This window comes from Coregonus clupeaformis, unplaced genomic scaffold (genome assembly GCF_020615455.1).
Source record: "Coregonus clupeaformis isolate EN_2021a unplaced genomic scaffold, ASM2061545v1 scaf1182, whole genome shotgun sequence".
NCBI classification, from domain to species: Eukaryota; Metazoa; Chordata; class Actinopteri; order Salmoniformes; family Salmonidae; genus Coregonus; species Coregonus clupeaformis.
Genome location: NW_025534636.1, coordinates 43661 through 56935, shown reverse-complemented (window position 1 = coordinate 56935; position 13275 = coordinate 43661). Strand labels below are relative to the sequence as shown.

At 44.5% G+C, this 13275-nt stretch overlaps 1 protein-coding gene across 1 annotated transcript; it reads right to left on the bottom strand.

Moving 5' to 3' along the window:
- Positions 1–1071: 1071 nt before the first annotated feature.
- On the bottom strand, positions 1072–9064 carry LOC121552714 (splicing factor 3B subunit 6). The gene is made up of 4 exons (XM_041865727.2): positions 8921–9064; positions 3486–3604; positions 3178–3316; positions 1072–1500 (listed from the first exon to the last, which is right to left on the bottom strand). The coding sequence occupies exons 1-4, from the start codon at positions 8948–8950 to the stop codon at positions 1411–1413; spliced, it is 378 nt and encodes a 125-aa protein (XP_041721661.1). The 5' UTR covers positions 8951–9064; the 3' UTR covers positions 1072–1410.
- Positions 9065–13275: the final 4211 nt, after the last annotated feature.

The following is a 13275-nucleotide window of genomic DNA, read 5'->3' as shown; positions in this document are numbered from 1 at the left end:
AATAGAGCTTTTTGGTCTAAACTCCACTCGCCGTGTTTGTAGGAAGAAGAAGGATGAGTTCAACCCCAAGAACACCATCCCAACCGTGAAGCATGGAGGTGTAAACGTAATTCTTTGGGGATGCTTTTCTGCAAAGGGGACAGTATTGAGGGGAGGATGGATGGGGCCATGTATCGCGAGATCTTGGCCAACAACCTCCTTCCCTCAGTAAGAGCATTGAAGATGGAAGACCTTGCCACGACCCAGCATGACACCGACCCGAAACACACAGCCAGGGCAAGTAAGGAGTGGCTCCGTAAGAAGCATCTCAACGTCCTGGAGTGGCCTAGCCAGTCTCCAGACCTGAACCCAATAGAAAATCTTTGGAGGGAGATGAAAGTCCGTATTGCCCAGCGACAGCCCCGAAACCTGAAGGATCTGGAGAAGGTCTGTATGGAGGAGTGGGCCAAAATCCCTGCTGCAGTGTGTGCAAACCTGGTCAAGACCTACAGGAAACGTATGATCTCTGTAATTTCAAACAAAGGTTTCTGTACCAAATATTAAGTTCTGCTTTTCTGATGTATCAAATACTTATGTCATGCAATAAAATGCAAATTAATTACTTAAATCATAAAATGTGATTTTCTGGATTTTTGTTATAGATTCCGTCTCTCACAGTTCAAATGTACCCATGATAAAAAATTACAGACCTCTACATGCTTTGTAAGTAGGAAAACCTGCAAAATCGGCAGTGTATCAAATACTTGTTCTCCCCACTGTATATATACCACCTCCCAGAATATCTGTTCTCTAAATGCAAGCTGAACTGTCCCAGTGACAAATATGTGTTAGCTGAGACAAAGTTATGTGAAAATAAAGGCTGATGCTATACTGTGAAATACTGACTGCAAAAGATCCCTAGTTCAGGGTAGTGTGAAAGACCCCGCACATTGCGTATATTTATATACAACAGAACTGCAGACAGTCGTGTGTGCCTGTATGCAATGATTGTGACCTATGCCTCTACTTTGACCTGGAACTCATTACTTTTTCACCAAGAGTGCTATAACGGATGTGCATTCACGCAAGACGTATGGCCAGCAGCTTTTATAAAAGGACAATTTTACAGAAATACATCTGACAGAATCTGAAATCTAAAAGTGAATTTGAATGAAAAGATTTGATGCATACATTTTTTTGAAGATTTTTCAGAGATGGTATATGTTCAATATGCACCACAGAAACAAACAAAGTAAAAAGACAAACAAGCCTTCCAAATGCAATGAAATCTAACAGACCGCAATCAGTAGAAAATACCTGCATGCAAAATTTTGCAACAAACATCAACATTATTTTTCTCACTTGTGACAGATGTCAAAATGCACATTCTGTACCAACAAAGGACAATGGGGAAGATGGAAAGAGGTGAGTCTATTTTGGGGGATCTGTGTTGATGCCGTATTTCTCCTTCAGAAGCTTCAGCTGCTCCTCTTTCTTCTTGGTGTCCATCTTCTGGAACGCCTGTGAGAGAAAGAGTGAAATGGAAACCATGAATTATACATGCTCAAGTGCAAAACTATACACTGTTTATATAACCAGACAGGCCGACCTGTCAGGCAAAAAAAATTACATTGATTACATATTTACCTCACATTAGCTCCTTAAAAAGGTAGAGTCAGCGATGTACATAGTAAACAGCAATTACGGGCCGACTTCCACAGCTATGAGCGGTGAAACTACATTGACACCGTGACGAGAGCGTACCTTCATACCTCCGTCAACGTGGTTGCACAGGGAGCGTGACGAGATGCTTGGCCACAAACACCAGTGAAGCAATAGCTGCAATTCTCTCTGGTTTTATCCATAAACATTTAACTTCTCAAAGTTCATATTTTACGGGTAAGTGACCTAATTGTATCAAATGTCCAATGAAACGGGAGTATAGTAAGTGACGTGATCAATACAGCTAGCTAGAGCATCCCCAATGTAGAATGTTACGAGTTCATAACCTATCTGAAAAAAATAAGCTTTATTTCATAACGGGATGCTATCTGAAACACATTTCAGCCACACTTCATAATGGGAGAATATTCTTGCAACCTCAGCAACCAATGTGCATGTTTGTTGTAATAAAAATTATTTGAAGTAGTTGCATCAACTACTGTCTTTTTTTTTATACACGCCTAAAATGCGATACTGAACCTTTCTATGTGTGCAGGCCAGGGTGTGTTTTGCCATTTTCCTTTAGTAGGAAGGTTTTGCTATTTTAATACTAATACAAACGGCCGCTCCCACAGTGGGTGCTCTGGTCAGAGGGTGCGCTCGCCCCCACCCTCCCCGAAAACGCCGGCAAGGCACTGCCCCAAAGGGATTTTCCAAGGGCCATTTTCCTTATTAGTATTATTGAGATTTGTGAATTTACATTTGATATTATGTGTTTATTTCTGAGAATCTACATCTCTGCAACGCTCTGGCTGCCGTGAAAAATAGACTCAAAGCGCAAAACTACGCTGCTTCAAGCTAGCCTCGGTTTGCAGACATGCTGCTTTTGCAAGCGGTATATCATGTCTCATAGATCAGCGTGAGTTGTTAAACTGCGGCTCACGTTACGGAGACGTTGTAACTTTGGTCATAACAAGTGCGAAGAGCGAGGGTAAACGTCTGATGTTTTGGTCCCGCAGCTTCACATTGCAGCAGAGTGAAGCGCAGTAGCACACCCATGCAGATAATAATATAATAATAATAATAATAATAATAATAATAATAATATGCCATTTAGAAGACGCTTTTATCCAAAGCGACTTACAGTCATGTGTGCATACATTTTTACGCATGGGTGATCCCGGGGATCGAACCCACTACCCTGGCGTTACAAGCGCCATGCTCTACCAATTGAGCTACAGTGAGTGCATCGTCTTGCATCGCGCACATCTGCAATATCTGTGGTTCATCCTGTTGCTCGTGGCAACATCATATTTAATTAAAATTATCACAGAGCTGGACTCTCTTCCTCCAAACACCTACAGGGTAATATGTAATGTACCAGCATTGACTACACTGTTTGTTCAGTATAATTTCTCTATCTGCAAAGCGATGAAAGTTATTAATCCCTACTAGATACCCCTTTGAGATTATTTATTGACAGAGGTAAGAGACTTTGCCAGGTCGTTGATAGATATCATACATAGGCCTACGTACCCTGTTTGCATTGTAGTATAAAACTACAAGATATCTGTTACAGACGTTGAATCCAGACAGATGATCGCAGGCGTTCTTGGCATCAAAGATGTCCTCGTAAACCACGTAAGCTGTCCCTCTTGATTCCGGTGTGTTTCCACTGAAGAACAGGGCACAAGAAGACAAGGATGAGACTGTGGTTGAATACCTGCCATAGTTCTGCAGACTACAAACAAGGAGAAAATACCTAAAATTGGTCTAAACTCTATAAAATACATCAACCATGGTCTATGTGAGAATTCCATCCAGATCCACAATCTTCAACTTACGTTCGAATCTGCCGTATTGGTCCATATTTCCCAAAGATGTCGTACATTTCTTCAGCTGTGATCTTGTATGGTAGATTTCTAATGTAGAGTATTCTGTTGACTTCAGGTGGTAATCGAATCTGCAAAGGAAACATTATTCGTAACTGATAAGCTCCATTTGAGCCATATTTCCATTGGCACTTTGAAGTTAACCCAGGTTGGGCTGGCCTTGGTGGGCTAGCTAAAATTGCGTTTCCACTCCCTCCAGAAATTATGTTACGTTGATAGGTAGCCAATATGTGACTGCAGTTGGCTTTGCTAATGTTGCTAGCTAGCAAGATGTTGGAGAATTTAATTCACTCTCACCATGCTGTAACTAACTTTACCCCATACACCTGCCAGTGCCAGCCAGACTCAGAGCCATGTATTTAGCTTGCTGATGTTAGCTAGCTAGCTAAATGGTTAGCATCATCACCAGCATAACAGGCTAGCTAGCTACATTCCTACCTTGTTTGCCATGGCATTGGCCATTAGCTAGCTAGCTAACCAAGCAAACCAGACGACAGGTTTGATATGATGTAGTGAGCTAGCTAGCTTTCAATATGACCTTGCCAGCTAAATTCCTGCTAGTGAGCTTGTTTCAACTCTGATTTGCTAGCTAACGTTAGAACTCACAACGGCAGTCAAGCACCCAAGCTAACTGGCTAACGTTGGCTAGCTACTTCCAGACACAAATGAGAGAACACCTCACTCTGACCATTTTACTCGCCCTTGCAGAGCTGGTTAGGCGGTTATCCAGAGCGTTGACTAACTGTGCTGCTGGCAACAATTTAATTAAGCTTTTTTGCTGACATTAACCGACACAGGCCATATTCAACGGGTGTTGAGCGTTTGTAAATTCATCAGTTAACTTCTACGGGATCGGTGTCCCATATACGGGACTATTGAGCTAACGTGCGCTAATGTGATTAGCATGACTGTTGTAAGTAACAGCAAACTTTCCAGGACATAGACTTGTCATACGGGCAGAAAGCTTAAATTATTGTTAATCTAACTGCACTTTCCAATTAACAGTAGATTTACAGTGAAAAAATACCATGCTATTGTTTTAGGAGAGTGCACAACAACAAAAAACGTATCACGGCAACTGGTTTATTACATTCAACGGCTCAGACACGAGACGTATGTGGCAGGGTCTACAGACAATCACGGACTACAAAAAGAAAACCAGCCATGTCGCAGACACCGACTTCTCGCTTCCAGACAAGCTAAACACCTTCTTTGCCCGCTTTGAGGATAACACAGTGCCTCTGACGAGGCCCACTACCAAGGACTGTAGTATCGCCTTCTCCATGGCCGACGTGATCAAGACATTTAAGCATGTTAAGGCCCAGACGGCATCCCTAGCCGCGTCCTCAGAGCATGTGTTTATGGACATATTCAATCTCTCCCTTTCCCAGTCTGCTGTTCCCACATGCTTCAAGATGGCCACCATTGTTCCTGTACGCAAGAAAGCAAAGGTAACTGAACTAAATGACTATCACCCTGTAGCACTCACCTCTGTCATCATGAAGTGCTTTGAGAGACTAGGATCATATCACCTCTACCTTACCTGTCACCCTAGACCCACTTCAATTTGCTTACCACACCAATAGATCCACAGACGATGCAATCGCCATCACACTGCACAATCCCATCTGGACAAGAGGAATACCTATGTAAGAATGCTGTTCATTGACTATAGCTCAGCATTCAACACCATAGTACCCTCAAAGCTCATCATTAAGCTTGAGGCCCTGGGTCTGAACCCCGCCCTGTGCAACTGGGTCCTGGACTTCCTGATGGGCCACCCCCCAGGTGGTGAAGGTAGGAAACAACATCTCCACTTCTCTGATCCTCAACACTGGGGCCCCACAAGGGTGCATGCTCAGCCCCCTCCTGTACTCCCTGTTCACCCATGACTGCATCCTGTCGGGTTATATCACCGCCTGGTACGGCAACTGCACTGCCCACAACGGCAGGGCTCTCCAGAGGGTGGTGCGGTCTGCTGAACGCATTACCGGGGGCAAACTACCCGCCCTCCAAGACGCATACAACACCCGATGTCACAGGAAGGCCAAAAAGATCATCAATGACATCAACCACCCGAGCCACTGCCTGTTAACCCCGCTATCATCCAGACGGCGAGGTCAGTACAGGTGCATCAAAGCTGGGACCGAGAGAATGAAAAACAGCTTCTATCTCAAGGCCATCAGACTGTTAAATAGCCATCACTAGCACATTAGAGGCTGCTGCTGCCTATTGAAATCACTGGCCACTTTAAGAAATGGAACACTAGTCACTTTAATAATGTTTACATATCTTGCACTACTCATCATATATATATATATATATATATATATATATATATATATATATATATATATATATATATATATATATACACACACACACACACACACACACACACACACACACACACACTGCTCAAAAAAGGGAACACTTAAACAACACAATGTAACTCCAAGTCAATCACACTTCTGTGAAATCAAAATGTCCACTTAGGAAGCAACACTGACAATACATTTCACATGCTGTTGTGCAAATGGAATAGACAACAGGTGGAAATTATAGGCAATTAGCAAGACACCCCCAATAAAGGACTGGTTTTGCATGTGGTGACCACAGACCACTTCTCAGTTCCTATGCTTCCTGGCTGATGTTTTGGTCACTTTTGAATGCTGGCGGTGCCTTCACTCTAGTGGTAGCATGAGACGGAGTCTACAACCCACACAAGTGGCTCAGGTAGTGCAGCTCATCCAGGATGGCACATCAATGCGAGCTGTGGCAAGAAGGTTTGCTGTGTCTGTCAGCGTAGTGTCCAGAGCATGGAGGCGCTACAAGGAGACAGGCCAGTACATCAGGAGATGTGGAGGAGGCCGTAGGAGGGCAACAACCCAGCAGCAGGACTGCTACCTCCGCCTTTGTGCAAGGAGGAGCACTGCCAGAGCCCTGCAAAATGACCTCCAGCAGGCCACAAATGTGCATGTGTCTGCTCAAACGGTCAGAAACAGACTCCATGAGGGTGGTATGAGGGCCCGACGTCCACAGGTGGGGGTTGTGCTTACAGCCCAACACCGTGCAGGACGTTTGGCATTTGCCAGAGAACACCAAGATTGGCAAATTCGCCACTGGCGCCCTGTGCTCTTCACAGATGAAAGCAGGTTCACACTGAGCATATGTGACAGAGTCTGGAGACGCCGTGGAGAACGTTCTGCTGCCTGCAACATCCTCCAGCATGACCGGTTTGGTGGGTCAGTCATGGTGTGGGGTGGCATTTCTTCGGGGGGCCGCACAGCCCTCCATGTGCTCGCCAGAGGTAGCCTGACTGCCATTAGGTACCGAGATGAGATCCTCAGACCCCTTGTGAGACCATATGCTGGTGCGGTTGGCCCTGGGTTCCTCCTAATGCAAGACAATGCTAGACCTCATGTGGCTGGAGTGTGTCAGCAGTTCCTGCAAGAGGAAGGCATTGATGCTATGGACTGGCCCGCCCGTTCCCCAGACCTGAATCTAATTGAGCACATCTGGGACATCATGTCTCGCTCCATCCACCAACGCCACGTTGCACCACAGACTGTCCAGGAGTTGGCGGATGCTTTAGTCCAGGTCTGGCAGGAGATCCCTCAGGAGACCATCCGCCACCTCATCAGGAGCATGCCCAGGCGTTGTAGGGAGGTCATACAGGCACATGGAGGCCACACACACTACTGAGCCTCATTTTGACTTGTTTTAAGGACATTACATCAAAGTTGGATCAGCCTGTAGTGTGGTTTTCCACTTTAATTGTGAGGGTGACTCCAAATCCAGACCTCCATGGGTTGATCAATTTGATTTCCATTGATAATTTTTGTGTGATTTTGTTGTCAGCACATTCAACTATGTAAAGAAAAAAGTATTTAATAAGATTATTTCATTCATTCAGATCTAGGATGTGTTATTTTAGTGTTCCCTTAATTTTTTTGAGCAGTGTATATATACACACACACACACACACTGAATTCTATTCTATAATATTCTACTGTATCTTAGTCAATGCCGCTCTGTCATTGCTTGTCCATATATGTATATATTCTTAATTCCCATTCCTTACTAGTTTTGTGTGTATTGGGTATATGTTGTGAAATTGGTAGCTATTACTGCACTGTCGGAGCTAGAAGCACAAGCATTTCACTACACCTGCTATAACATCTGCTAAACACGTGTATGTGACAAATGAAATTTGACATTCACCTCTGAAGGTAAATAATGTACTTACATTCAGTAATCTTGCTCTGATTTGTCATCCTGAGGGTCCCAGAGATTAAATGTAGCATAGTTTTGTTTGATAAAATACATTTTTATATTCAAATGTAGGAACTTGCTTCTACAGTTTGAACCCTTGCCATCTCTGGCTCCACACCCACCCCGCCATCTAGATGTGTGAAAGTTAGTGCATAAGCCTATGATACATCATGTATGACATTTCTGGGAGTGTGTAAACTTACAAAAATAATATGGTAATACAAAATGTATGTTCTCTATAGTTATGTAGTTGAAAATGTATCAATTGACCAATTTCGGCACATTTGGGCAGACTTGATACAAAATAGTCCAGCATTACAAAGCTTCACTGGATCAATCTGAAACTTTGCACACACTTATGCCATCTAGCGGTCAAAATATAAATTGCGCCTAAACTGCAATATTATATTGTGGCCTTTCTCTTGCATTTCAAAGATGGATTTTCTTTTTTGAAAACGCATGTTTTTTTTGTTAGTATTATCTTTTACCAGATCTAATGTGTTACATTATCCTACATTAATTTCACATTTCCACAAACTTCAGTGTTTCCTTTCAAATGGTATCAAGAATATGCATGTCCTTGCTTCAGGTCCTGAGCTAAAGGCAGCTAGATTTGGGTATGTCATTTTAGGCGAAAATTGAAAAAAAGGGTCCGATCCTTAAGAGGTTAAACTGCGCTCTGGCACACTGACGAGAGCGCTCTGAAGTCGTAGATGGCCAGAGTGAATTCACGAACGCACCCTAAATTAACTTTAGTTACGCAGTTGAAAGCAAGCTCTACTACTAGCTAACTAGTTAGCCAACTCGCATTGTTAACTGGAGACTTGAGTGAGAATGAGCAAGCTAACATGCTAACATTTCCCTACAAAATGACGTTTAAGTTTAACGTTAGTGTTTTATACTTAATGTCTTAGTAAAATAATACAAATTAATCGATAAAGCCATCCGCCTAACTAACGTTAACAGTAGCTAGCTAAGTTAGCGAGCTAGCTAACAGTACGCGTCGTTAGCCATCCAGCTACCACGCTAGTGATGTATTTCTAGATGGTAAACCTGACTAGGTTGATTGTAGCTTTCATTTGAACACAAAAACATGATAAATGTAAACTTACATTAGCTCGTTTAGCTGCTTGCATAGCCATGGTTGTATAATTTGTGTAGAAAATGTGCTACGATTGAACAAATATTGCGAACCGCTTTGGTCTTCCACACAGCTTGTTTTCGTATTTCCGTTTCCAGATGATTCTTCTTATTCTTCTTCTTCTCTATGGTATAATGGCGTTCGCAACAAATTCATTTGCATTCTGCCACCTACCGTGCGGGCGGATAATAAGGATCCCAAAAGGAAAACATTTGGGTAAAAATAAATAAAATATGATACAAACTACCAAAAAAGAAATGAACTAAACCAAATCAACCTGCTTTTCTGTAAAAATCTCATTCTAGTTAGGTCCCAAAACAGGCTGAGAAGCCTCCTGTGCGGGTGGAATATTTCCTATCGACAATAGTCCTTGTAGTGCTTCTGCCGTGAAGTCTTGGAGCCCAAAAAACATTTTGGCTGCAGATATAATGATATCTAGCTTCTTGGACTTCTTAAATACTTGTGCTGTACAATTAATCACTGTGGCTATAAATGCCACAAAATCCACCTTCTTCACAATGAGTGTATCCAGATCACTCGATTGACTTAAAACACTAGAAACTGGTTGCAATGCATCCACCGCCATATCTTCAACACTGTTGCCTCTTGTCCCTTCAACTCTTTTCACCGCCTCCACATAGGAGATCCGCTGCGCAGCCCTGATCCTTGACACCTCGACCTCCTTCACCCTAACAGGGCATTAAAGGAAGTCCAGAGTATGATCCCCACCACAGTTGCAACATTTTCAATTCACAGATTCTTCAGTATCATACTTCTACAGCTGCAAACATTTGACACGTGACCATATCCTTTACAATTCCCACACTCTAATGGTTTGGACACAAATGTTCTCACCGCATACCTCACATATCCAAGCTTCACATATTCAGGTAGAGTCTCCTCAAATAACAATAATATCGACAGGCTTTTCTCCTTCCTTCCATTTACCATATGGATCAGGCGACGTGCACTGACCACTCCTGGGATTTTCTGACAAAGGTACTCATCATCTATATTCAACGAGACTCCAGCTATAACTCCTTTGGCAGGCGGTTGGAACCAAAAATCTCCAATTTGGACTCATCAGACCAAAGGGCAGATTTCCACTGGTCTAATGTCCATTGCTCGTGTTTCTTGGTCCAAGCAAGTCCCTTCTTATTATTGGTGTCCTTTAGTAGTGGTTTCTTTGAAGCAATTCGACCATGAAGGCCTGATTCACACAGTCTCCTCTGAAGAATTGATGTTGAGATGTGTCTGTTACTTGAACTCTGTGAAGCATTTATTTGGGCTGCAATTTCTGAGGCTGGTAACTCTAATTAACTTTTTGTCTGCAGCAGAGGTAACTCTGGGTCTTCCATTCCTGTGGCGGTCCTTATGAGAGCCAGTTTTATCATAGCGCTTGATGGTTTTTGCGAATGCACTTGAAGAAACTTTCAAAGTTCTTGAAATGTTCCGTATTGACTGACCTTCATGTCTTAAAGTAATGATGGACTGTCGTTTCTCTTTGCTAATTTGAGCTGTTCTTGCCATAATATGGACTTGGTATTTTACCAAATAGGGCTATCTTCTGTATACCCCCCTACCTTGTCAGAACACAACTGATTTGCTCAAACGCATTAAGAAGGAAAGAAATTCCAAAAATTAACTTTTAAGAAGGCACACCTGTTAATTGAAATGCATTCCAGGTGACTATCTCATGAAGCTGGTTGAGAGAATGCAAAGAGTGTGCAAAGCTGTCATTTACATTTACATTTAAGTCATTTAGCAGACACTCTTATCCAGAGCGACTTACAAATTGGTGCATTCAACTTAGGATAGCCAGTGGGACAACCAGGGGGTAGAAGGATTACTGTTATACTATTTCAGGTATTCCTTAAAGAAGTAGGATAAAGGCGTGGCTATTTGAAGAATCTAAAATGTAAAATCTATTTTGATTTGTTTAACACTTTTTTGGTTACTACATGATTCCATATGTGTTATTTCATAGTTTTGATGTCTTCACTATTATTCTACAATGTAGAAAATAGTAAAAATAAAGAAAAATCCTTGAATGAGTAGGTTGTAACGATCCCGGCAGTCTGAGTCGGGTCCGGTCTGTGGACTAGTTTTTCTGCTCGTGATCTCCAGTTTCCCGAGGGTTCTGGAACGCTCCGGGGAGCTCTCTTGATTTCCGCACCTGCATCCCATCAGCAATCTGCACACCTGGTCCTGATCATCACCCTTCTTAGGCTCTGGCCTAACATCCATTCCCTGCCGGATCGTTAGCCATGAACAGTAGGTTTACCAGAGTATCAGTCTTAGAGCTTCTAGCGTTAGTTTTGTTGTTTTGCACCTTGTTGGTTTGTTGTTTACTTACCTCCGTTTTGTTCCATCTGCAGTCACTCGTCCGGAACCTTCATCCAACCTCTGCCTGGTGGTCGGCGGCTGCCGAGCCATGATTGGATCAACCACTGCACCCCTAACAACTAATCAACGCCGCCCGCTCTGTTCCCTGGATTGTTCAGCATCACTCTTGAATTTGTAAATAAACACTCACCTTCGTTTCAACTTACCTTGTCCTGGTCTGCTTCTGGGTTCTGGCTTTGTAACTCGTGACAGAACGATCCGGCCAGTAATGAACCCAGCGGACCTGGACTCTGTTCGCCATGCCATTACCCATCAGGAGAAGATGTTGGGCCATCATAGCACGGAGCTACAGGAGATTGCGTTGGCAGTTCGGAACCTTTCTACCGGTCTGACGGAGGTCCAGAACCAGCGCAAGTTTCCGGTGGAGGATCCACTACCGGTTTCACCCATCTCGCCTGCCGCGTCTGGAGCGGTGTCCTTCCGTGAGCCCAAGGTTCCGACGCCGGAGAAATATGAGGGGGAGCTGGGAAGATGCCGTTCTTTCCTTATGCAGTGTGGGTTAGTGTTCGATCTACAGCCCTACTCTTATGCCACAGACAAGGCTAGGATAGCCTTTGTGATTGAGTTGCTGCGTGGTCGAGCGCTGGAGTGGGCTTCAGCCGTTTGGGAACGACAAGACCCCTGCATGGCTTCATACCAGGGGTTCACGGCCGAGATGAGGAAGCTTTTCCGACCATTCCGTCCGAGGGAGGGACGCAGCTAGGCGCCTGTTTTCGCTTCACCAAGGAACTCGCAGCGTGGCCGACTTCGTGATCGAGTTCAAGACGTTGGCTGTGGAGAGTGGGTGGAATGAGGAGTCTCTGCAAGCGGCCTTTTACCAGGGTCTGTCGGAGCAGCTCAAGGATGAGTTGATCTCCTATCCGGAGCCTAGTGACCTGGACAGCTTGGTAGCCTTGTCTATTCGGGTGGATAATCGAGTCCGAGAGCGAAGGAGGGAGAAGCAATGGGGTCCGTCCAATCGATCAGCTTCTCAGGTTCCAGTCGGGTCGGGGATTGGACCAGAATACGTCGATCATCGTCCACCACACAGGATTAGTGGAGAGGTCCTGTCTCCCGATTCTGAACCCATGCAAGTGGGGCGGCACGGGTTAACCAAGGAGGAGCGTCAACATAGACGTAAGACCAACTGCTGCCTCTACTGTGGTAGCTCGGGACATTACATCTCCACTTGTTCCCGGCGGTCGTCAAACTGCCCGGCTCGCTAAAGTTGGGAGGACTTTTAGCGAGCCAGTTTCAACCTCTCAGTACCTCTGTCAGACCCCGTTTCCCGGCTACCCTTGTGAACAGGAATCAGAGCTTAGCGATTAACGCTTTTATCGATTCAGGTGCCGATGGAAGCTTTCTTGATGCCGAGTTGGTGGAACAGCTGGGGCTTTCCAAGGAGCAATTGCCGGAAGCCATTGAAGCGACCACTCTGAACGGCAGTAGTCTGGCACGTATCACGATGAGGACTGAACCGGTTAAGATGCTGTTGTCGGGGAATCATTCGGAGATGATTTCATTCTTCATTCTGCCGTCTTCCCATGTTCCTCTGGTCCTTGGATACCCCTGGCTGAAGGAACACAATCCCACGTTCGATTGGGTGACGGGCAAGGTAACGAGTTGGAGCCTTGATTGTCATGCTAACTGTCTCAAGACTGCCTGTCCCCATTCGGTTCCCAGTCAGGTGATTGAGGCTAAACCCCCAGATTTGTCCCTGGTTCCCGAGACATATCACGATTTGGGGGAAGTGTTCAGTAAGCAGAAGGCTCTGTCACTCCCTCCCCACCGACCATATGATTGTGCCATCAACCTGTTCCCTGGAGCTGTCTACCCCAAGGGAAGGTTATACAGTATCTCCCGCCCTGAACGTGAGGCTTTGGAGACCTACATCAAGGAGTCCCTAGCTGCTGGTCTCGTTCGTCCCTCGTCATCACCCCT

Bases quoted from the DNA above. Each gene is read 5' to 3' on its own strand.
- LOC121552714 (XM_041865727.2), bottom strand. From the start codon at position 8,950: ATGGCTATGCAAGCAGCTAAACGAGCTAAT. The intron at 3,605-8,920 runs GTAAGTTTACAT...TTTCCTTTGCAG, and splicing joins AAGCAGCTAAACGAGCTAAT to ATTCGATTACCACCTGAAGT. The intron at 3,317-3,485 runs GTAAGTTGAAGA...CCTGTTCTTCAG, and splicing joins CCAATACGGCAGATTCGAAC to TGGAAACACACCGGAATCAA.